A 22,852-nucleotide genomic window follows, 5' to 3' on the forward strand; every position below is an offset into this window, starting at 1 on the left:
TATTGAACCCTATTTGGGTCTTTATGTCAAGTAGTGTTTGTTTTATAAAATTAAGTACAGCTATTTTAGGAGCATACATATTTAAAATTGTTATATTTTCTTTTTTGATTGTTCCTTTTACCCATATTTAGTGACCATATTCTTTGTCTCTTCTAATTAAATTGGCTTAAAGTCTGCTCCTTGTAATTTTCTGGAATTCTATTTGCATGGAATACCATTTTCGATCCTTTCACTTTCAGTGAAAGTCTTTGAAAATGAGGTATTTTTCTTGCAGGTTACTTACAGTTGTGTCTTGTTTATTAGCCCAATCTGCCAGTCCTTGTCTTTCAGCTGGAGATCTAAGACCATGTAGTGTCAATGATATCATAGAAATGTATGCATTTCTTATTGCCATTTTGTTTTATTTCTGCTGTTTGATCCTAATTCTCTTCAGCTTATCTACTCTTCTAATGAAATTTATTCTTTCTTGTATTTTCTTCATTCCTTTTAACTTTTCTGTACTGTTGTCTTCATCCTGCTTTCTGTTTTCTTAACTTTCTGCATCTGTGGTTTTTTTTCTCATAATAATTTGGGGAAATTTTAAGCAGAATTACATTAAATATCTCTTCTCTTCTTTTTTATTTTTCTGTTCTCTTCTGGTATTCCAATTATGTAGAAGTTACACCTTTTTGTGCTGTCCCACAGACTATGAGCATTCAATTTGCATAGATTTTTTCCTCGTTACATTTCAACTTGGGAAGTTTCTATTATATTATTTCAATGAGCTTATAGTTTCAGTTCTTTATATTTAGTTTTTTCTAGCCTGTGTTCAGTCTATTGATGAGCATTCTTTAATGTCACTTTCATGTCTGTTAGCATTTTCTCTCACTTAATGTATCTACCTTTCTTCATTTTCTGTCCATCTTCTATTGAATATTGTCCTAATTTTTCAAGAATCATTAGCATTTTAGTTATATTTTAAATTCCCAAACTTATTTTTCAAATTATCTACCATATCCTAATTTGTTCTCATTTCATGTGATTTGTCAGTTGATCCTATTTTTAATACATGTTAATTCAAAAAATATGTTTACTACTCAAATCTGAAATAAAACTAGTAAAAAAAACCTTAGAAAACAAACTGGAATCAGTTTTTGATTCTGAAGCATAACCCAAAATGTTTTCTTTTTATTTGATGTAAATATGTGTCATTTGGAAATAAAACTGACCCAATTATTGGAAATAAATAATTGTGTGTAACTGCTAAGATAAGGAAAAAGGGTGGGCCAGATCATGAGGACTTTGAATGATGAGTAAAGAAAAGTGTTATTTTTCAGTTGCATAAATTCTGGGCATGGTCTTACTTTCCTTGACATTCCTGATCATCTGGCCATAAGAAACTCCAAACTGCAATCACTTGCTGGGAAGAGGAGCCAATGAGGTGGATATAGTAGAGGTTGAGAGGTAGGAATAGAATCAGACCAAATATTGAGAATCATTTAGTGAAGAATATCACTCAAATAAGCCTCACTCTTATTTGTCTTAAGACCTAGTACAGGAAATCACAGGACTATCTGAATTTTGATAAGACTTTCTGAAGCACCAGCCTTCAGTTCATTCCCTACAGTCATCTCTCCAGAGCAGTGTTCTATAGTGACAACCAACGCAGGGGACTATTCCTTTTGCCAAGGATCAGCTTATCACCTCCAATAAGAAGAATGGAAGAAAGGTAAAACTTTTATAAGAACTTATTCCTAAAGCTGTGTCTTTTTTTATGAGTCCACAATCAGATAAATTCACCTTGAGGTGGAGGATACAAGGAGCTTGATGTGTTCTAGCAGGAACAGACACGGGACTTGACAGTCCCAGCAGCATTGAGGGCTGAGAAGGTTTAGTGTGAGAGCTATGAAAGCTGCAAACCAAAACAGTTGTCTTTTGTTGGACCTTCTCCCCATTCTGTGCTTAACTATAACTATACTTTGCTTGGAATTCCTGATCATCTGGCCATAAGAAAACCCAAAATGCAATCACTTGCTGGGAAGAGGAGCCAATGAGGTGGATAGAGTAGAGGTATATAATCTATTCAAATTTATTGGTAGAGTGAGAAATCTGCTGCTTTCCTAATTTAGGAGACAATATACATGGATGTATGCTTCTCAAAGCTAAAGTGCTGTGAAGTCATGTTACTTGTGTTGGAAAATTCTGTTGCAGTATGAATTTCTCAGAGCCTCCACATAAAATGGATGATCCAAAAATGAATGAGAAGAGTTTAACCAAGGTAGAATTTACCAATACGTGCATAGTTTGCGAAAGTTACCTGGAATGGTGAATCTCATTCCTCCCCCAGGAAAATAATATGGAGTAGAGAGAGGTTCATATTTCACTATTTTTAGAAACAATAGGATAGAAATTATCAGAATTAAGAGCACCTGAGGTGAACTAAGAGCACCTGAGGTGACTTCAGCCCTTGATGCCCAGAGGTTCCTGTCTTGGTTCACTATGGTCCTCTTGTCTTGTTTGAGTTCAGGAAACTCTACATAGAGTGACTTGGCCCTTTGCAGTGGCAGAAATGGGCATCTACGCTGGGAATTGTTGTATAATTACCGCTTGTTGTTCCATGTCTTAGATTTTTCTTCCCTTTTCTCTACAAAAATTGCCTTTTCCATTTTAATAAGAGAGGTGTGTGCATTATAAACTATAAATGATACAAGTAAAATGCTTTATCCTCTATCACTTCACCATGTGTAGTGACCTGGCTGTGGTCAGGTCTGGTGAAGCACAAAGATTCTGATCCAAACATGTGGGTTTAAATCCAGGTAGTATTAGTTTTTGAGGTGAGACCTGAAGCAAATCTCTTAGTATTTGCCACAGATAGCTATGTAGAAAATTAAAGTGAATTAATCCTTCAACCAATTGCTAAAGTTCACCTTCCTGAGAGTTCCTACTTGTCTCCCAACTGATTTGTGCTCAAGCATCTCTCTTTTCACCAAAGTCCTTCTTTTATGAGCATTTAATTAAAAAATTCCCATGTTTACCTCAGACAATTAAATTACTAACTGGCTTTAAAATGCAAAACAAATTCTACATAAAATCAACTGGGGAAATGTCAATAGTTTTATACTCTACAACTCATAGACATCCCTTCCTTATCACTTGTGGCTGTTTCCATGCCTCAACATTCTCTATTTAGCTCCATTGCCAATTCTCTTTCCCCTTTCTCAAACTTCCTTTTCACTCTTCAAAAATGCAATAACTTCCATTTAATCTGGAAATCTCTCCCTAAAATTTAGGCTTTTACTCATTTAGGTAATCATTAGTGTCATATTCTAGCCCTCCCTGGGTTGGAGACATGAGAGTGACCACCCTGGACCATCGCTGCAGACATAAGGGATTCTTTAAAACACATCAGAGTTTTCCTCAGGAGGAATCGTGAGCAATGGCATTTTCTTCAGTGTCTCCATATATGCATGTTTTCCTGTGAATGATGTCACTTAAAAAGGCTTGGGTGGGATTTAACTCAAATTTTCAACTACCCTTGGGCTCCCCACTCTTTTATTCATTTGTTGTTCACACATTTCTTGACTATCTTAACTATTTGCTGTGACCCTCATACACAGCTGGGGACACTGGGGACCCATCAATCAGTATAAGGAAAATATTCTTTAATTTTTGTCATTTACAAAATTTGAAACAAGCACTGAGTTATAATTAACCTAAGAGCTAGCTGTCTTCACAAGTATCCTACCAATAGCTCATATTCTCTTCAAAACCTAATTATGATGTCCTTTTTCCCTGTTGTATGGATCCTCCTGGTCAGTGAGGGTGAGTGTGGTCATACTTAGGGCTTCCAACTTTCTGAACCTGACACAAAACCTCTGTTCCAGGACAGAAAGAAAGTTGGGCTAAGGATTCTGTACCTATCCCATATAATCTAGGATGCTGAGTGGGTGTGTTGGGGCCATCAAATATTCCCTGTCAGTAGAAAGAGGGGATTGCAGATGGCCCAGGCTTTAGAGTCAGTGAGAACTGGGATTGAAATTAGGTCCCATGACTTCCTGGCCTTTGATGGATTACTTAACTTCTGCAGGTCTGTCTTTCCCTTCCCTGTGCCACAGGGGCAATACTTCCCACATAGCAGGGTAGTCTTAAGAATCAGAGATCTTGCAGCAGTTGTTCATATCTTATTTGTATTCCCAGGAGCACCAGTGGAGAATTCATGAGCATGGATGCAGTCATGCCAACCTGGGAGGCACAAACCACACCAATGAATGGCAGTTTTCCAATGTGCTATAAGAAGAATCTTATCCTGGCTTTCCTCACCCTCATCATTGCCATGATCGGTGTGGCAGGAAACGCAGTTGTGCTCTGGATCTTGGGATGCTGCATGCGCAGGAACACCTTCTCCATTTATATTCTCAACCTGGCTGCAGCTGACTTTCTCTTCCTCTGCTTCCAGATCATAGAATCCCTGGAGGAAGTCTTTAACTTTTTTTCTTCCATCTCCATGCCCACTCCAAGGTTCTTCATGATTGTGTCAACCTTTGCCTATCTTGCAGGGCTAAGCATGCTCAGTGCCATGAGCACCGAGCGCTGCATGTCTGTCCTGTGGCCCATTTGGTACCGCTGCCACCGCTGGAGACACACATCAGCTGTCGTGTGTGCCTTGCTTTGGGCCCTGTCGCTGTCGCTGAGCATCCCTGAAGGGAAGTACTGTGGCTTCCTGATTAAGTGGTATGACTATGAATGGTGTCAAATATTAGATTTCATCACTTCCGCCTGGCTGATGGTTTTATTTGTCACCCTCTCAGGGTCCAGCCTAACCCTGATTGTCAAGATCCTTTGTGGCTCCCAGAGAGTGCCAGTGACCAGGCTATATGTGACCATTGGGCTCACGGTTCTGGTCTTCCTCTCCTTTGGCCTGCCCTTTGGGATGTACTGGTTCCTCTTATTCTGGATCCTGAGTTACGATGTTATTCCTTGTGAATCCTTTTGGGTTACAGTTGTTCTGTCCTGTGTTAACAGCTGCGCCAACCCCATAATTTACTTCTTTGTTGGCTCCTTTAGGCAGCGGCGGTGGAAGTGGGGAACCCTCAAGCTGGTTCTACAGAGGGCCATGCAGGACACCCCTGATAAGGGTGACTCTGGAAGCAGGGTTTCATCAGGAAACCTTGGAGAGTGAGCAACAGTCTGGGGTAACTCGCAAGAGCCTCTGCTTTGATCAGACACATGTGCTTCTGAGAGCCTTCCTGGTCCTATCAGTATAGGAGACACTCAGAACCTGTTTCAGTTGGTTACCTAGTTTTAAATCAGAAGACAATAATTGTCCATATCTCCAGTGTCACGGGGCCTGTTAAACACTGATTACTGTGTCTCTCTACCTGCCTTACTCAGGTGCTTCACCCCATTTGCTTGTGAGACTCATCAGCTCAGGATCCAGGACTGCTTCTACTTTTGAACTTTTGACAAACTTTTTTTTTTTTTTATACACCAGAAGACTGAAAACAGTAATGGTGGTAGTGGGGGGAATCTCAATTTCTTTCATCAGTGCACCTGATAAAGACTAAAAGAATCCTATGTTTTGGACATTTCCCCCTAAACCTTACAACCTTTGTCTTGATATTATTAGAAGAATAAAATAAATTACCCCTGTAATCTCTCTCTCCTTTCATTTTGGAAGGACTGTGTATATTGCCTTAGCATAATAAATGTTTACTGAATGAGTGTTTTCATGGATGAATACAGCTGATTCATTTTTCAGTAAACCTGTGCTAAATCTCCACTTATTAGTTTTGAGTCATGACATTTATGTATTGTTTCCATCATTTTCAACTTTGGCAAGCTGGGTGTTCAGCTTGGTGATCAGATAAAGCCACATCCATGCATATTTAAGGTTTGACATAGACTATCTTTCTGTGATTTCTTTCCACATGTCCTCCATTAGCAACCCTTATCTTTCCATTTCTTCCCTTTTGCCTTGGCTCTGATACTGTCTCTCTGCGGAGCTTTCTAATTAGACTCTTAGACTTTATTTCCAGAAGCTCACAACATGTATTTTATTAATTGTATGGCATGTATTTCTACTTAACACTTTCAGTGAAAATAGTACTTTCATTTTCATGGATATAGTGTTTAATTATTTTAACTCATGTATAATTAAATGATAATAACGAGCACAGATCAAAGTATACAGTTCAATGAGTATAACAAAGGAATATAGCTACATGACCCCCAAACAAATCAAGTCACAAAACCATTTTATACCTCTGTAAGTTCCCATTATTTCTTCCAGTCCATCCTCCTTGACCCAGAGCTCAGGATGCCTCTTATGTTTTTTTTTTTTAATTTTAAAATAAATTTTAGTGTGTTGATTTTAGGGTTATAACAATGCTATTAGGTAGATATAGATAAGGTAAATGATTTTATAGTCAAAAAATAAAAATCTATCATATCATGTAGTTATTAATTTTTCCCTTATTGTTAGAACTGTTATAATCTGTCCATTTAGCAAAATATTGTACATAATCACTATTCTCCAATACAATGAAATGTAATACTCATATTTTACATTGTTTCATCCTACATGTTTATCACTTTAAATTTTTTTTATCTACTTTTTCACATTTTCCGCCTAGTGTTTCAAACCTGGTAACCACTATTGTACATTCTGTTTATATGTATTGCTTCTTTAAAAGGTATTTCACATAAAACATTAGTAGAATAGAGGAGAGAAAAAAGGGAGGGAGGAGGAGAAAAAAGAGGGGTAAACGGTGAATGAATCCAAATTTCTTGTATTATAATTATGTGGAAATGTACCCAAATACTGTGTATAAATACAATATTGAAATAAAAAACTTCCACATGGAAATAAGACCATGCAATATTTTTCTTCCTGTATTTGTACTTAGCATACTCTCCTTTAAGTACATCATGTTGTGGCAAATGACAGGATCTCCTCTTTGCTCATGTTGAATAATGATCTGTTGTATATGTGCACCTCCATTCTTCGACACCTAGGTTGCTCTTAGCTATGCTGCAATGAACATGAGGGTGCAGATTTTTTATGAGGTAGTAATTTAATTTCTTTTGGATATATATACCCAGAGATGATGGCTTGGTCAAATGGTAGATCTGTTTATTTTTCATTTCTTCAGGAACCTCCCTACTGCTTTCCATAATGCCTGCACCAATCTGTGCATTCATCAAGTGTTCCAGGCTTGCCTCTTTTCCACACAATCACCAACACTTGTATCAACTATAGTTTGGATGTTGAATGTCTTCCAAAGATTAACAGTTTGTTCCCAGATTTTGCACTATTGGGAGGTGGTAGAAACTTGAAGAGGTGGGGTCTAGTGGGAGCTCTTTAGGTCACTGGGCCTATGCTCTGGAAAGACATAGTGGGACCCCAGACAAGCCATTCATCTCTCTGTCTTTTGCTTCTTGGTCAGGAGGTGAATGGGATTACTCTGCTATATCCTTCAACACTCCCTAGTGTGCCCTAGGCCCAAAGCAACAGGGCAACTGATCATGGAGTTAAACCTCCAAAACTGCAAGCCAAAATAACCCTTTTCTCTTTAGAAGTTGATTATGTCAGGTATTTGTTATATTAATGAAAATTCAACACATTATCTCTTATCTTCTTGTTAATAGCTATCCTAACAGGTGTGCAGTGATGTCTCATAGAGGCTTTGATTTTTCTTTCCCTGATTATTAGTGATGCTGGGCACATCATTTTCTTCTCTTTGTTATTTATGTGTCACATTTTGAAAAATATCTTCTCTGGTCATTTTCCCATTTTACTTTGTATTGTTTTTATTTTTTGCTACTTAGCTTTTTGAGATCCCTCTGAATCTAGAATATTAGCCTCTTATCTGTTATATTGTTTGTAAATATTTTGTACCAATATGTGGGTTGCCTTCATTTTATTGATTTTTTTTTTTTTGCTAAACAGCAAGTTTTTGATCTGATGCAGTCAAATTTAGTTAGTTTTGCTTTTGTTTCTTCTTTTTTTTTTGGTGGTATGTCCAAGAAACCATTACCAAGAACAATTTCTAGAAGACTTTCTCCTGTTTTCTGCTAGGGATTTTGCATGTTTAGGTCCTGATTCATTTTGAGTTAGAATTTTGTATGGTATAAGAGAAAGGTACAATTTTATTATTTTGCCTATAGAAATACAGCTTTCCCAGGACATTTTTATGGGGGAGACTATCATTTGTCCATTGTGTCTTCTGGTGCCTTTGTAGAAAATTAGTTGGCCATATAAATTTGGATTTATTTATGGGCTGTCTATTCTGTTGTACTGGCCTATGTGTCTGTTTTTATGTCATGTACCATAATATTTATACCATACCATTTTGTATCCTTCTGTTCTGATTACTATAGCTTTGTAATATAATAGTAATCTGGAAGTGATACTTCCAATTTTGATTTTGTTCTCAGAATTGCTTTGGTTATCAGGGATCTTTTGTGGTTCCATATGAATTTCAGGATTTTAAAGTTTCTGTGAAAAATAAAACCACTGGGATTTTCAAAAATTCTTTTGTTGGTGTATTGGAATCTTACATAATAGTGGGATTCATTTTTACATATGCATACATGCACATATCATAATTTGGTTAACTTAATTCCCCAGTATTTCCCCCTTCACTTCTTTCCTCCCTCCCCCTCATCTATTTTTTCTACTGTACTGGCCTCTCTTCTATTTTTTCTAAAGTCCCCTCCACCTTTTCTTCATCTTCACTCTCTCTAGCTTCCACATATGAGAAAACAAATATGATTCTCGACTTTCTGAGCTTCACTTCCTTTACTTAACACTCTCAAGTTCCATACATTTTCTTGCAAATGACATAATTTCCTTCTTCTTTATGCCTGAATAAAATTCCGCTGTGTATATACCATATTTTCTTTGAAAATCTTTTGTTATATGATTATATCATCTTCAAGCACAGATAATTTGACTTCTTTTCTGTTTGTATCCCTTTTACTTCCTTCACTTGTTGCATTAGTCTGTCTGAAGTTTGAAATAATATATTGAAAAGGAGTGGAAATCATCGAGGTCCTTGTCATAATCCTGATTTTAGAGGAAATGTTTCAGTTCTTCCCTATTCAGCATGATGTTGGCTTTGGGTTTGTCATATATCATATTTATGACTTTAAGATAAGTTCCTTCTATTCCTAATTGTTTACGGCTTTTTGTCCTGAATGGATATTAAATTTTGTAGAAGGCTTTTTACTGAGTCTATTGAGATGATCATGTGATTTTATTCTCTTGATTCAATTTAAGTGGTGTATTATAAGTATTGATTTCCATATAAGAAACCATCCTTGTATCCCTGGAATGAAATCCACCTGATCATGATGAACAATCATTTAAATTCTTGTTGCATATGATTTATTCATATATTATTAAGAATATTTGTATTTATGTTCCTGAAGAATATTTGTCTGGAGTTTCCTTTCTTTGAAGTGGACTTACCTGGTGTTGGTATTTGTGTTTTACTGAGTTCATATGATAAGTTGGGAAATTTTGCCTCTGTTCTATTTTCTGCAATAATTTTGAGGAGCATGGACACTATTTATTCTCTAAAGGTCCAGTAGAATTTAGCTCTGAGTCCATCTGGTCCTGGACTTTCTTTATTCAAAGTTTTTTTTCCTGCATTAATCTTTTTAATTGCTATTGGCCTATTTATTTCTATGCCCTCTTGGTTCCATTTGAGTAGGCCTATGTTTCTAGAAATTTGTTCATCTCTTGTAGATTTTTTAATTTATTGAAATATATATTTTCAAAATTGTCTCTAATGATGCCCTGGATTTCAGTGGTATCTGTTTTAATATGTCCTTTTTTGACTCTATTTTTATTACTCTTGATCTTCTTACTCTTTCTTTTGGTTAATGTGCCTAAGGGTTTGTCAAGTTTTTTATCTTTTCAGAAAACCAACATTTTCCTTCATTGATCTGTTGTATTCTTCTTTTATTCCTGATTTCATTAATTTCAGCTCTGATCTTTATTATTTATTTCCTTCTGCTGGTTTTGGAAATTATGTGTTCTTGTTTTCCCAAGACCTTGAGATGCATTGTTGAGAACCACAGCTGAATGGGCCCCAGCAAACTTCCAGCTGATTGGCTCACCATGGCCCCAGCATGATTGGCTCCTCTGCGGTGATGCTCATTGGGCTGTTTCCCTGCCCTTTCAGACCATGGAGCTGCTCACTGGGGGACTCATTTGGCTCCGCCCATGTGACCCAGCCAATCGGCCACAAGAGCAGGAGGAGTGGGGGCTTGAGAGGCTCACCGGAAGCCAGTGGTCACAGTTGGGCTCTGAGGGAATTCCTGAAGAGCTCCTGTGGTGCATGGTGTGTGTTCTAAAAATAAAGGTCATTTCTGCTTGATAAGTGGCTCCTGAATTGTGCCCAGCCAGACTGCGGAAATACATCATTAGGGTATTTATTTGGGATCTTGCTAATTTTTTTATGTGTGCACTCAAATGCTATAACTTTTCCCTTAGAACTGCCTTTACTGTGTTTCTGACACTTATTTACAGTATTTATATGTTGATATTTGTTCATGGGCCTTGATGGGCATCTCTTCCACTGTTATGAGGGTTTTTCAATGAACTTTTTTCTTTTTACTGTGTGCTGTGAGGTGTGGGTAGACTGAAGGTGAAATTCCTGCTCAATGTGATCACAGTTCTCTGTTCAGTTTCTAAGGCCACTTTGAGAGGAGATAATAATCATTAGTGACTGTGAACACTATAGAGCAAAACCATACACTAATAAACCATTTTAAAACTTTCAGAAAATGACTTGACATTTCCACTAATCCAAATATGTAAGGGTGAAGTAATACTCTACAACTGGCTGAAAAATTAGGCATTAAAAAAATAAGATGAATAAACTCTATAGGGCATAAATGTGAAAAAAAAGAGAGAAAGGATAAAGACAAATGGTGGTGGGAGAGACAGAGTAGATAATGAAAGGAGAGACAGAAATTAAAGAGAATTTAAAATAGATAATAAGAAAAACTATTAAAAATAAATCCAATTAGCACATTAAAATATAAAGGAAATTTATAAAATTGGATTAACACATGCAATATCAAATGACCTACAAAATCTACCTAGAAGATAATGACATTTGAGGTGGTATTTCAGAGCGTCTTAATGTATTCCTTGTTGAGTTGAGATGGAGAGATTTCCTACTGGGCCATCCAGACTTGGATCCTGTAAGGTTATAGAAGGGTCATTAAATGCCCATGCCTCTTTGGTTTGTCTTCAAAGTTTCTCTGGACATAGAGGTGGAAAATATACCAATGATGTCCCCACTGAGTTGGGGAGATGCATATTTAGTTTATCCCCCAGAACCTCATTCTGCCCAATTTCAGAGGATCCCTCTACTCTTTGGAGTGAGGGCCTGAGAACTTATTAGTCTTTTCTTTTTAATCAGAGGAAATTTCTCCTAAATATCAGTGGTTTAGCAGCCAAGGTTCTCCCTGGTTAGTACTGCACCTTTGTGTACCCACCTACAGAACTGCTTTATAGGGCCAGAGATGCCAAAACAGGTGTGAGTTTGCCCATGAAGATGTTGAGGTGTGAGAGACATGGCAGCTTATGGAAGATGTATAGCCACTGGGCAGCTGTGCTGCTGGGTGACCCATGATGAAGGCACAGGGTAGGTGGACATGACTGGTGGTACATGCAGCAGTGCGCTTATGGGTCACACATGGTGGCAAATTAATATTGGGTTGCATGTGACAGTGGGCCACTACTAGCTTCAGCTGACAACTGGGGCCCAGGTGGCTGCAGCCAATGGGTGGCTTTTGTGCTAGGTTATTCCCCACATGCTGCTCTCCCTGGCAGTGTCTTGCACTTTGTTCTGCTCCACTCCTCTCCCATTGCCAATGATGAGGAAAGAGGATGGTCAGCAGCCTTCAGCTAACCAGGATCCCACTATACAGGTTAATCAGATTGCTATATCAATGGCATTATGTGCAATATTATTTGCTGGTATCTCTAGGTGGGATGAAGTAAAAATATACTTTCTTCCAGCACTGCAGACTGAGGCATGATCTCCATAAATTGGCTAGCCATCACAGTTTTCCACCATCAATTAGAGAGAAGCTGGGCACTTCTCACGCACCAAATGGCTTTGTAACTTTTTTTTCAGTTTTAAATCTTTTTTCTGCATGTTTTTATTGGTGCATCATAGTTGGTGGAATTTACTACCTAATTGCACACAGTATAACATTATAATTTGGCTGATATTTTTCCCTGGTAGTATTTTCCTTTTTCTTCCCCTCCTCTACCTCCTGGGCTTTTTCCTCTACTGATCACCCTGTGGTTATCTGAGATGTCTCCTAACTTTCTTTTCCTTCATCCTTTGAGAGAAATCATATAATCCTTGATTTTCTGACATAATTTATATTTCTTTATGGCTAAACAAAATTTCATTGTGTATCTGTTCATTCATTGATGGACGCCTAAGCTGGTCCCATAGTTTGGCTATGGTGGGTGGTGCTATTATAAACACTAGTATGCATGTATTGCTATAGTATGGTGACTTTGATTCTTTAGTATTAACATACAAGGAGTGATAATATGAAGGTGGTCTAAACAGTTGACAAGGATTGATGCTCATTGTCTACACCCAAGTATCTTTTCCAATTGAGAGAGAGAGAGAGAGAGAGAGAGAGAGAGAGAGAGAGAGAGAGAGAGAGAGAATGAGAATGAATATACTTGGGCTAGGGGTGTTAAGCTCTTTCTCTTTTTGTGTTGCTTGCAGAGCTACTAGTTGAAGTGGCCTAAACCTGAAGCTGATTGAAATAGCTCTCAGCTCCTTTTCTCACCTGTATAAGGAGGAATCACAAAAAGTCAATCACAATGTATACTACACATATTATAAAAGTAATAATAAAAAGCTGTTTTGAAGGATTTTGATGAAATTTGGCAATTTTAAAAAGTATGCTCTGAGAAATGCAGCTTACCAAACTTGATCAAGAATAAATAAAAATGCAAAAGTAATCCTCTATTAACTAAGGAAAATAAATTTGTAATTAAATTGTCTTTTACAAAGAAAGCTTCAGGTTTAAATGACTGCACTGGTGAATTCTATAAAATGCAAAGAATTTTAAACATAAAGATTTAAGCTTCAATAGAATTTCAAGCCCAGATAAATAGGAAGATACAATAAACAGAAGTCAATGAAATGAAAAGCAAATAATAGAGAAAAAAGTCAAAGCTATAAGGTAGCACTTCAAAAATGGTAATGATATTCATAAAATTCTAGTAGACTGATCAGTAAAGAAGAGAAATATAGTAAGTAGCCAGAAATGGTGCTGCACATCTATAATTTTAGATGCACATAATGCACTAATCATAAAATTAAAAGACCGATAAATTAGACTTCATAAAATATAAAAACTATTGCTCTTCAAAATGTACTTAAATGTGAAAATATTTAACACCAATGAATTATACAGTTGAAAATGGTTAAAATGATAAATTTTATTATGCATATTTTATACAATAATAAATATATTGTTTAAAATGGTATATATATATGATATATATATATATATATATATATATATATATATATATATATATATATATATATATATATATGATATATATATGAATGTCAATTTTGGACTCTATACAATCATCTATATATCCTCCAGAGGTACTACTTCTTTTAAGGATCCCTTGAAGATGCAGAATCACTACATTAGGAGGATGTTGGACTCTCCATATTTTCCTGAGGAAGACTTTATCCACTTTTCTCCACCTCAGGTATGTCTTGAAGGCCTTCTCCAAAACCAACTTGAGTGACTGTCGCTGGTGCTGCTGATGCTGCCGCAGCCTACAGGAACCAACAAAGAAGTAAATGATAGGGTTGGTGCTGCTGTTAATGCTATACAGAAATAAAGCAGTCCTCTTAGCAAAATGCAGATTTATATGGTTTTTATGAATCAAGGCAACAGAAACTCCATGATGCCTACAGGGAGGCCGCAGAAGAGGAAGACCAGGACTGTGAGCCCAGTGGTCAAATACAGCCTGGTCAGCTGCACCCTCTGAGAACCACAGAGGATTCTGATGAGCAGCGCCAAGCTAGACACAGAGAGAACCTAAATAAACAAATCAGCCATGCAGCACTGATGAAATCATATGTCTGACACCAAGAGAAGTCTAAATTCATAAAAAGTGAATCATAGTGGTTTTTATTCGGATGCTCATCAGCAGGGACAGGGCCCAGAGTAGGGCACATATGATAGCTGACATGTGTATCAGGCGGTGGCAGCGGTACCAGACAGGACACAGGATGGACAGGCAGCGCTCAGCACTAACGGCCCTGATCATACTCAGGCTTGTAAGGTAGGACCACATCATCACAGTGGTAGAGTACTTGATGATGAAGTTGAAAACGGAAACAAAAGTGGGGCTGAGTTCATGCAGAGAAGCTATAACATGAAAACAGAGAAAAAGGAAGTCGGCTCCCGCCAGGTTGAGGATGTAGACTGAGAAGGCGTTCCTGCGCATGCGGAAGCCCAAAAGTCAGAGCACAATTGCGTTTCCCGCCAGCCCAATCGTCACAATGATGAGAGTCAGCAAGCCTGGGATCAAGGTCCATAGGTTGACAGGTTGAGGAAAAGTCCTGTTACTTCCATTCACCATCGTGAATTCTGTCCCCTCGGCTGGGGTGGTTGGATTTAGTATCAGAAAATATCCAGAGAAGTTGCTAGGAACATAAAAAAGTCATGAGTTCCTGCTGCATAACCCCTGATTCCCAGGACCACCCTGCTGTGTGGGAATTACTGTCCCTGTGTTAAGGGGAGGACACAGATGGTTGCAAAAATTATTTTTAAAAAGGCCAGGGAGTCTGAGGTTCTGGACTCAAACTCAATTCATGTTGACTCTAAACGCTATGCTGGGTGCTACTGCACAGGTTCATCTACTGACAGGAATATTCTATAGCCGATCATGCACACGGACCCCTCCTGTTCCTGCCAGAGGTCATGCCATGTCTCCAGAAAAAGTCTGGGATAGGATCTGAGATACCAGGAAAGGACTGTGTTCAAAGGCATTATCTTGTCCTGGGCCAGAATTTTTCCTTCAGGTTCAGGTTTTTAAAAAGGCAAATATGATCCCACAGCACACTCATGACTAACAGTGCTGTATTTAGGAGAAAAAAAGACTGCTTTGGAGACTTGAAAGGAAGGAGACCTCTTGGTAGGGCAGGTGTAAGGATGGTTGGGCCTGGTAGGCTAGAAATGGCTAAGTGTGTCATAGAAATGGCTCAGTGTGTCAGCCACAGAGGACAGCCACACTATGCATATCCCCTGTCTAGATCTGGTGCTATACACTGTATTCACAATGGTTATTCAGTGAATGGATGCATGAATAAGGAGACTAATGGTGACAGCAGACTTGGATTAAATGGACAAACAAAAATGAAATATAATTAAAGGAGTTAAAACATTAAGGTAAAATTAGATGAGGAAAATGTCATTCATCATTATTTTTTTGTGGACAACTGAGTGTGTTTAGAAGACTTATTTATGTTTATCCAAACAACAGAAGTTGACCACTGATGGGCCACAAAAGCAAGGAACAAAAATGGCTTTGCTGTGTACTTTGTAACATTTTGATGCAGAGTATGGGGTTAAGATGTGAGTTTGAGCTGAATTGCCCCGCAATTTGTAGGACAGAGAAATAAGAGGGGTTCAGGTCTGAGTGCCAAGAAAAGGTTTTGAAGGATGAAAACATTAAAAAATAAAAAGCTATTAATTGTTGGGCTGTGAAGTGTCCAATATAAATCTTTTCCATTTTTTCTCACAATAGAGTTTGCTTTGTAGGTAGAAGTCTTGTGTGAGGGTAATCTATGAGGAGAAGTAAAATGTTAAAGGGTTGGAATGGAAAGATGCTTGCATATATTTTAACTAGAGAAAGTGAATTATCTCAAACTTGGGTGAATAATAATAAAGATGGATAAGTCATAAGGTATTCTCTCTTTGAATTCTTTCAGAGACCTCTGAGGTGAGAATTTGTATCATTTCTACTAAAAAGAGGATAAAATTAGATCACAGAGAGGATGAATTATTTCTTGTGGTCCAATACTGTGGATGAACTCAGCAGTGCCCCCTCAGGGCCCACTCTTTGGCCCTACTGACCCAGCACCACAGAACTCTTGATTACTTCTACATGGGGGTGGGAAGCAGAGGAGTAATTCCCAAGTTAAATCCAAGTTGGCCTTAAATATTGTGTATATAAGAATGTAATATCATATATATTCTTATAATATGTATATAAGAATAAACAAACTTCAGAAATGAGAAGAAGGAATGCAAGTGAAATAGGGCAAAAATGAGGTGCTTTGGAAGCCAGTCAGGAACAGATGAGAATATAGAAGCTCTCCCCTTTCTTGCAAGGGCATCCAGGGTCATGGAGGCCAGAGAACTCACATGGATCCTCAAGTCAAAAAAAGAACACATCCTTCTCTGGTGTGCAGAGAGGCATCAGAAGTGAATGCATCCAACATGAGGTCTTGTAGATATAAAAGCTCCCGCAGCTTTGGTTGTCCAGAAGGGGATATGGGAGGAAATCTACAACCTCTGTTACCCCCACTCTGGGAACCTCAGTTGGAACATGTGGGGATTGCTTCCAAGACACTGAAGGGCATGGAGAGAGGGATTTGAACGTTTCAACTCCTGGCTCTTTGCCTGTGAGGTTGTGAGTTGCAATGGCAGTGCTTCTCCTCCTGCTTGATTGCCCCCTGCTACTGCTACAACTAACTGTGGTTCTTTCTCTTTCTCTTGTCCCTATAAGTGTAGGGGTGGTTATAATGCTTTGTTTTTGCGTGCCTTTAGCTACTTTATTATACCATGCTAATTATTCTTAACTCTATCTTTGTAAAGAGTCAACTAAACAAATACTCAATTACTTCATTTTTGAATTGTTTTTTTCTTCTTAAATACGCAAAAAAAGAACAATTTTGAAAAGCAGGTAACATAATGACAACCTGGGAGCTGGGTGTCCTGGCACATGCCTATACTTCCAGTGGCTCAAGAGGTTGAGGCAGGAGAATTGAGAGTTCAAAGCCAGCCTCAGCAAAAGCAAGATGCTAAGCAACTCAGTCAGACTCTTGGTGTCTCTAAATAAAATACAAAATAGGGCTATGGATGTGCCACAGTGGTCAAGTATACCTCACTTCACTTCCCAGTACCCTCCACACCCCCCCAAAATAAAATAAAACCTGGGTGTATGGCAGCTAAGCTCTCGGTGCAATTCCCGCATGTTACTGTGGTCCTCAAATGAATGTAACCAGCAGTGTTCTCCATGTGATGATGGATTTGAATGTCCAGAATAAGGGGGAGAATGTAGGGAGATGAATCATAAGGGAGAATGGTTTGGAGAAACTCTCTGAGAACATTCAGTTTAAGATGCCAGGACCCAGTGTTAACAAAAAGGCATCATCTCTTGTGCCTTTCCCTGAGGGAACCCCATGACCCCCTGCTTGTAGCATCACAAGGTAGAAACATAGAGATATGAACTCAATACAAAATATCAGCAATCATTGGAAATAGGAAAGCATTTAGAAAATACCCTTACCTTTTTTTCCCATTCTCTGTCCACAGGAGGAAAGCTGATCTGTGCTGAAGTGGAGAGCCTTTCTGGGATTAAGTGACACCACAGAACCCTTCTCTCTTCTAAAATGGGAGATGCTTACAGGAGCTGGAGTAAAAGGCAATAAATAAGCAAAACTTATCAAGATGCTGAATAGCCCTTCCTTTTATTTCCTCCAAAGGATTGTAGGCAAACAGGAAACCAGAGCAGTTTAAGATGTGACCCTCAGAAAAGTGTTTCTGGGCATCTTCCCAATTGCCACTCATGTTCAGCCTCTCCCATCCAGCCTTTTCTTGTTTACCTCTCTGTAAGTAACTACTATTGTGGCCCTTTAATTTCCAACCATCAAAAACAATTCAGTGAGAATTAGGTAGAGAAAACTCCAGGAAGTAAGAGGATAGAAGGAGATTTGAGGGATAGTCTCATTTGTCAAAAGAATTTTTCTTTCTTCCTTCTCTGTTTGGTTTGGCATATCAAGAGGGCGGTGTCTGTGGCCCTTATGAGTGGGGTATTTTCATCCAACTTTCTGGTTGAATAGAGTCACAAGGATACACCACCCAGGAGAGCAGAGGACAGGAGGAAAGGAACGTGGGTTTTACATCTCCTGGCTCTCTGTCTGAGTCTCTGTGTTGGCAGAGACAGTGCCTCTCCGTCTTTATGCTCATTCTCTCCCACCTCTGCAACTGCCCTGTCTCCTCAGTGTTCCTTCCCTTGTTCTTTCCCTGTTTCCCATGCACTTGTCACTTTTACTTAACCTGCCCATCTTGGTAAATACTTCTATCATGACGTGCTCTTCAAAAATTCCAATTTGTGTCAATGCTTTCTTCCTGGGATAATAAAAACAAATAACTTCAAAAAGCAAATGAAACACTGAGACCTGGGTCTTCAGCCGTTCAGCTCTGGGATGAAATGCCTACATGTCATTTGACCCCTTAAATGAACTCAAGAGGCAGAATTCTACCCATGTCAGCAGATTTGAATGTTTGGAAAAAAGGGCAGGATATAGGGAGATGGATCAGAATACAGAAAAATCTAGTTGACTCCTTTGAGAACTCCCACTTTTGAGGCTGCCAGCACCCAGTTTTCAGAGGGAGGTTTCTGTCTCTTGCTTTTTCCTTAAGAAATCAGAATGACTTCCTTCATGTAGCACCCCAAAGTAGAAACACAGGCATGTGGACATAGACTAAAGACTGTAAGTGGAAATAAGAAAATTCTTGGTGTCTATCCACGCCTTCCATCCATGTTTTTGTTTGGAGGTGAATAATTGTTCAGTTTTGAGGGAGGAGAGCCTTTCTGACTTTGAGAAATGCCAGAGGATCCTTGCTTGTCCTCAATTTCTGAAATGTCTACAGGGGAAATGGAGTGAAAGCTGGTGGCCATGGGAACCTATCAAGATGTTAGACCACCTAGCAATTTCCTGTACCAGGACTCCAAGAACCTCAGAGATCAGAGCTGTTGACACAATTCTACCCTGAGGTGTTTCTTGGCACCTACCCCATTTTCACTCAGAGTTCACCATCTCTCAGTCCACCTCATTCTCAGTACTTTTATTCTGGAGCCTTTATTTTCCATCTAGCATTGTTAGTAATTAGTATAAGTAATCCCTGGTATTTTGGAGCCTAGATAGGAATATAAAGCAATGTAAGTTTTCATTGTGGGACTTTCTAACAAATAATAAAGTACAATATAAGGCCATTCAATGATGGCATTTCTTTTATTTCTTTCATGTTTCAGTACTAATGCATTCATGTGCACACTCTTACTCCAGAAGACACAGAAGTAACTACATGATCAATTTCTTCTGCCATTTCCATCTCTCCTGACCCAGGGTTTCCCTTGCCTCCTCAAGGAGATGATTGGACTGATGATAGGTTTCTTTTGTAGTAAGTTGGAGTCATCTGTCTAAATTCCAGGTATTTGAAGAAACTATCTACTCAGAGCCACATGTACACTCTGAGATCTCCCCCTTCTCTACTCTTTTCTGTGTTTGTCAATATTATCAATGTGAGAGATATATGTAAGGGTCCTTTTCTTCCACACTCCACTGTAATCTCCTGGAGACCAGAAAGCAAATCTCATTTATAATAATAGCCACCATTTATGCATTCACAATACTGATGCACGATACATGCCATACCATCTTCCAGAAAGAGCATTACTCCCACCCCTCTCATTTACAGGTAGATGCTAATAGGCCATTAGAAAATTCAATATAATGAATTTTAATATTTCATCAGTGGGAAACTGTTTGCTGAAGTTGTTTCCAATTATGAGGAATCACCTAGTGGACATTCTCAAAGTTCTCTGAACCATGTGATCATGCTATCTGGAAGGGTGAGTGGTGTGATATTCTTCTCATCTTGGAAAAAAGAAAAGTTAGAACTTTCAGATCAGCCCCTCCTGTAAACACCCTTGTACACCCCCAGACATCTCTATGATTGCATGTGTTACATTGTGTGGCAGTCTTTACTAGACTAGATTCCTTCCTTTCATGGACTATGAACTCCTTGAGGGTGGGTTCATTGTCTTTATATCTCCAGTGCCAGGCATGAGGGCTGGAATATGGAGGATGCTACTCCTTGAGGGTGGGTTCATTGTCTTTATATCTCCAGTGCCAGGCATGAGGGCTGGAATATGGAGGATGCTAAATAAGTATTTACACAATAAACAGAGTGACTAAGTGATATTGCAGTAGGAAGCCCGCTTACTGATATATTGAGGACCACAACTCTGTAGGTTAGTTGAGAATGTACATGTAATGATTGTAAGATAAATTTGTAACACAAATGTTTTATTTTTTTACCTGAATTAATTCACCAAAATGAAGAAGAGTGAATGACTTTTTTTGAGTAAAATTCAGCAAATAGATTTCTAGCCTCTCTATCTTTCAGGACTCACATTCCTCAAGCATTTTCTATTATTTGAAGTTCAGATTATTTATAGTGGAGATCTTATCATTTTAGAGAGAGTAGTGTGCACCAGGATATTCTTAATTATTCATAAATTTTTTCATCATAGTATAGTTTTCAGGTTTGCAACTATTTTACTAAAACATTTTAAAATCTACCTTTTAGATTTTTTTTAATATTTACATTAGCTTTCACTGTACTCCTACTTTGTTGATTTACATTCTGTTATGATAAAATAGGCAGTAATATTGACAAATTCAACCAGCATAAGCAGAATTGGAAACAGGTCCGTGTTGTCCTTTTAAAGCAGAGGACTCAGTGCCCTAAGGGTAGAGCACAGGCACACTTATTTCAGTGAAAGGCCACGAGGACTCAGCATTTCCAGGAATCAATCAGTGTATTTCCTAGATGGAATGTAGAGTCACATATTTATTTAACAGGTATTCATGATGCATGGAATTATCAGAGTGATTGATCTACTAGATTTAAAATTTCACTTAATTAATGCATAAACAGCCAAGAGTAATAGCTCCCAAAATGTGCTATGAAGGACTCTCATGTCTTTTCTCTCTTCCTAGATATCCTCTGTGTTATACCTCAAGGTGTAACCAAGAAGAAAATCCATCACTGGTATTGATATAAAGGAGATTCTTGAATAAGCTTTTGCCTTCCCTCCATTCTTCTCCCCAGGAGAAGCCAGTAAGGCTAAATGAGGGCAAAAGGCAAGGCTTTCCTCAGATTGGTCTGCTGCAGAGGGAATCCTCTGGTCCTTTGAGTGGTGGTGCCTGCAGGACTCTAGTGAACCCAGATGCATGAGCCACTCTTTTCAAGCTGCTCCACAACTGTGTGATTTTCAATCAGGAGCTTCTTGAGAAACATAGATGCTGAACATCTTCCAAGTTCCAGACACAATACCGTGCTCCAGAAATTCAAATGCATGCCCTGTGTTTTAGTTATATTTATCATCAGTGTGACCAAAGACCTGATAAAAACAATTTAGAGGAGGAAGTTTATTCTGGGTCATGGTTTCAGAGGTTTTGTCCACAGTCAGCTGACTCCATAGCTCTGGGCCCAAGATCTGACAGAACATCATGGTAGAAGACTGTGTCAGAGGAATGCTGCTCAACTCACTGCATTCAAGGAGCAGGGAACAACTCTGTCCATTAGGGGAAAAATATTTTACCATCCAAGTTAATCTATATCAGTGGATTAATCTGCTCTTCAGATTACAGTTCTCATAAACTAATCATTTCATATCTGAACATTCCTGCATTATCTCCCACAGGATCTTTTGGGGGACACCTCATGCCTACACCATAAAAATATCATAGTCTTTTGGTGGAATATTTAGGTTTATCAGTATAAAATCATATCACATGAAAAGTACAATTTGATTTTCTGCCTTCCTATTTGTATGTTTTCAATTTCTTTCTTTTTCCTAATTTCTGTCTGGGTAAGACTTCCAATAGCATATAGAATAAGAGTGAGCAGAGTGCTGGTGTCAGATTTTAGAGGAAATGCTTTCAGCTTTTTCTACATTAAAAATTATGTTTGCAGTGACTTGAATACATGTAGTCCTAATTATCGTGAGGCTCATTCCTCTTACACTTAACTCATTCAGAGTTTGTATCATGAAGAGCTGTTGAAGTTGATCAATCTCCTAATATATTTAGATAGTTATAAAAATTTATCAGAGGCTGGGGCTATAGCTCAGTGGCAGAGCCCTTGCCTAGTCTTGTGAGGCCCTGGGTTTAATCTTTAGCACCACATAAAAATAAACACATAAAGGCATTTTGTATATCTACAACTACAAAAATTTTTTAAAAAAAATAATTCTTCATTCTTTTGTTAATATATAGTTCATTTATTGAATTGCAATTTTGAACCATCCTTTCATTCCTTGGGTAAATCCAACTTGATAATGATGGATGGTTTTTTTGTTGTTTGATTTAATTTGCTAGTATTTGATTGAGAAATTTGAATCTATGTTCATCAGGGTTATTGAACTATATTTTTCTATGTTTTGTCTTTGTTTGATATTGGTATGTGGTTAATACTGACATGTTTGCAGACTTTCCTTATTTCCAATTTTTTTGAAGTGTTTGTGAATAATTTGTTCTTCCTTAATAGCTGGTGGAATTCAGCAGTGAAGCCACCTAATTCTGGCTTTTCTTTGTTGGGAGACTTGTTATTAGTGATTCAATCTCCTTAATTCTGTTCAGACTTTCTATGTCTTGAAGATTCAATTTTGGTAAGTTGTATGTCCAGAAACTGAGCCATTCTTAGTCAATTCATCCAATTTTAATTGCTGGCTTGGTCGGCTACTTTTATGAAGGTCCCAGTTGGACAT

The 22,852-nt window shown here is 38.2% G+C and overlaps 1 protein-coding gene and 1 pseudogene across 1 annotated transcript; one reads left to right on the forward strand and one right to left on the reverse strand.

The window, feature by feature from the left end:
* Positions 1-1,613: 1,613 nt before the first annotated feature.
* On the forward strand, positions 1,614-6,384 carry LOC124088588 (mas-related G-protein coupled receptor member X2-like). The gene is made up of 2 exons (XM_046438288.2): positions 1,614-1,708; positions 4,177-6,384. The coding sequence occupies exons 1-2, from the start codon at positions 1,698-1,700 to the stop codon at positions 5,156-5,158; spliced, it is 993 nt and encodes a 330-aa protein (XP_046294244.2). The 5' UTR covers positions 1,614-1,697; the 3' UTR covers positions 5,159-6,384.
* Positions 6,385-13,697: 7,313 nt separating this feature from the next.
* LOC124088378 (mas-related G-protein coupled receptor member X4-like) lies at positions 13,698-14,644 on the reverse strand (annotated as a pseudogene).
* Between the last annotated feature and the right edge of the window lie 8,208 nt (positions 14,645-22,852).

The sequence above is a fragment of the Marmota monax genome, unplaced genomic scaffold (genome assembly GCF_021218885.2).
Source record: "Marmota monax isolate L192 unplaced genomic scaffold, Marmota_monax_Labrador192_F-V1.1 WCK01_AAM20220418_F8-fsc00061, whole genome shotgun sequence".
In the NCBI taxonomy this organism is placed as follows: Eukaryota; Metazoa; Chordata; class Mammalia; order Rodentia; family Sciuridae; genus Marmota; species Marmota monax.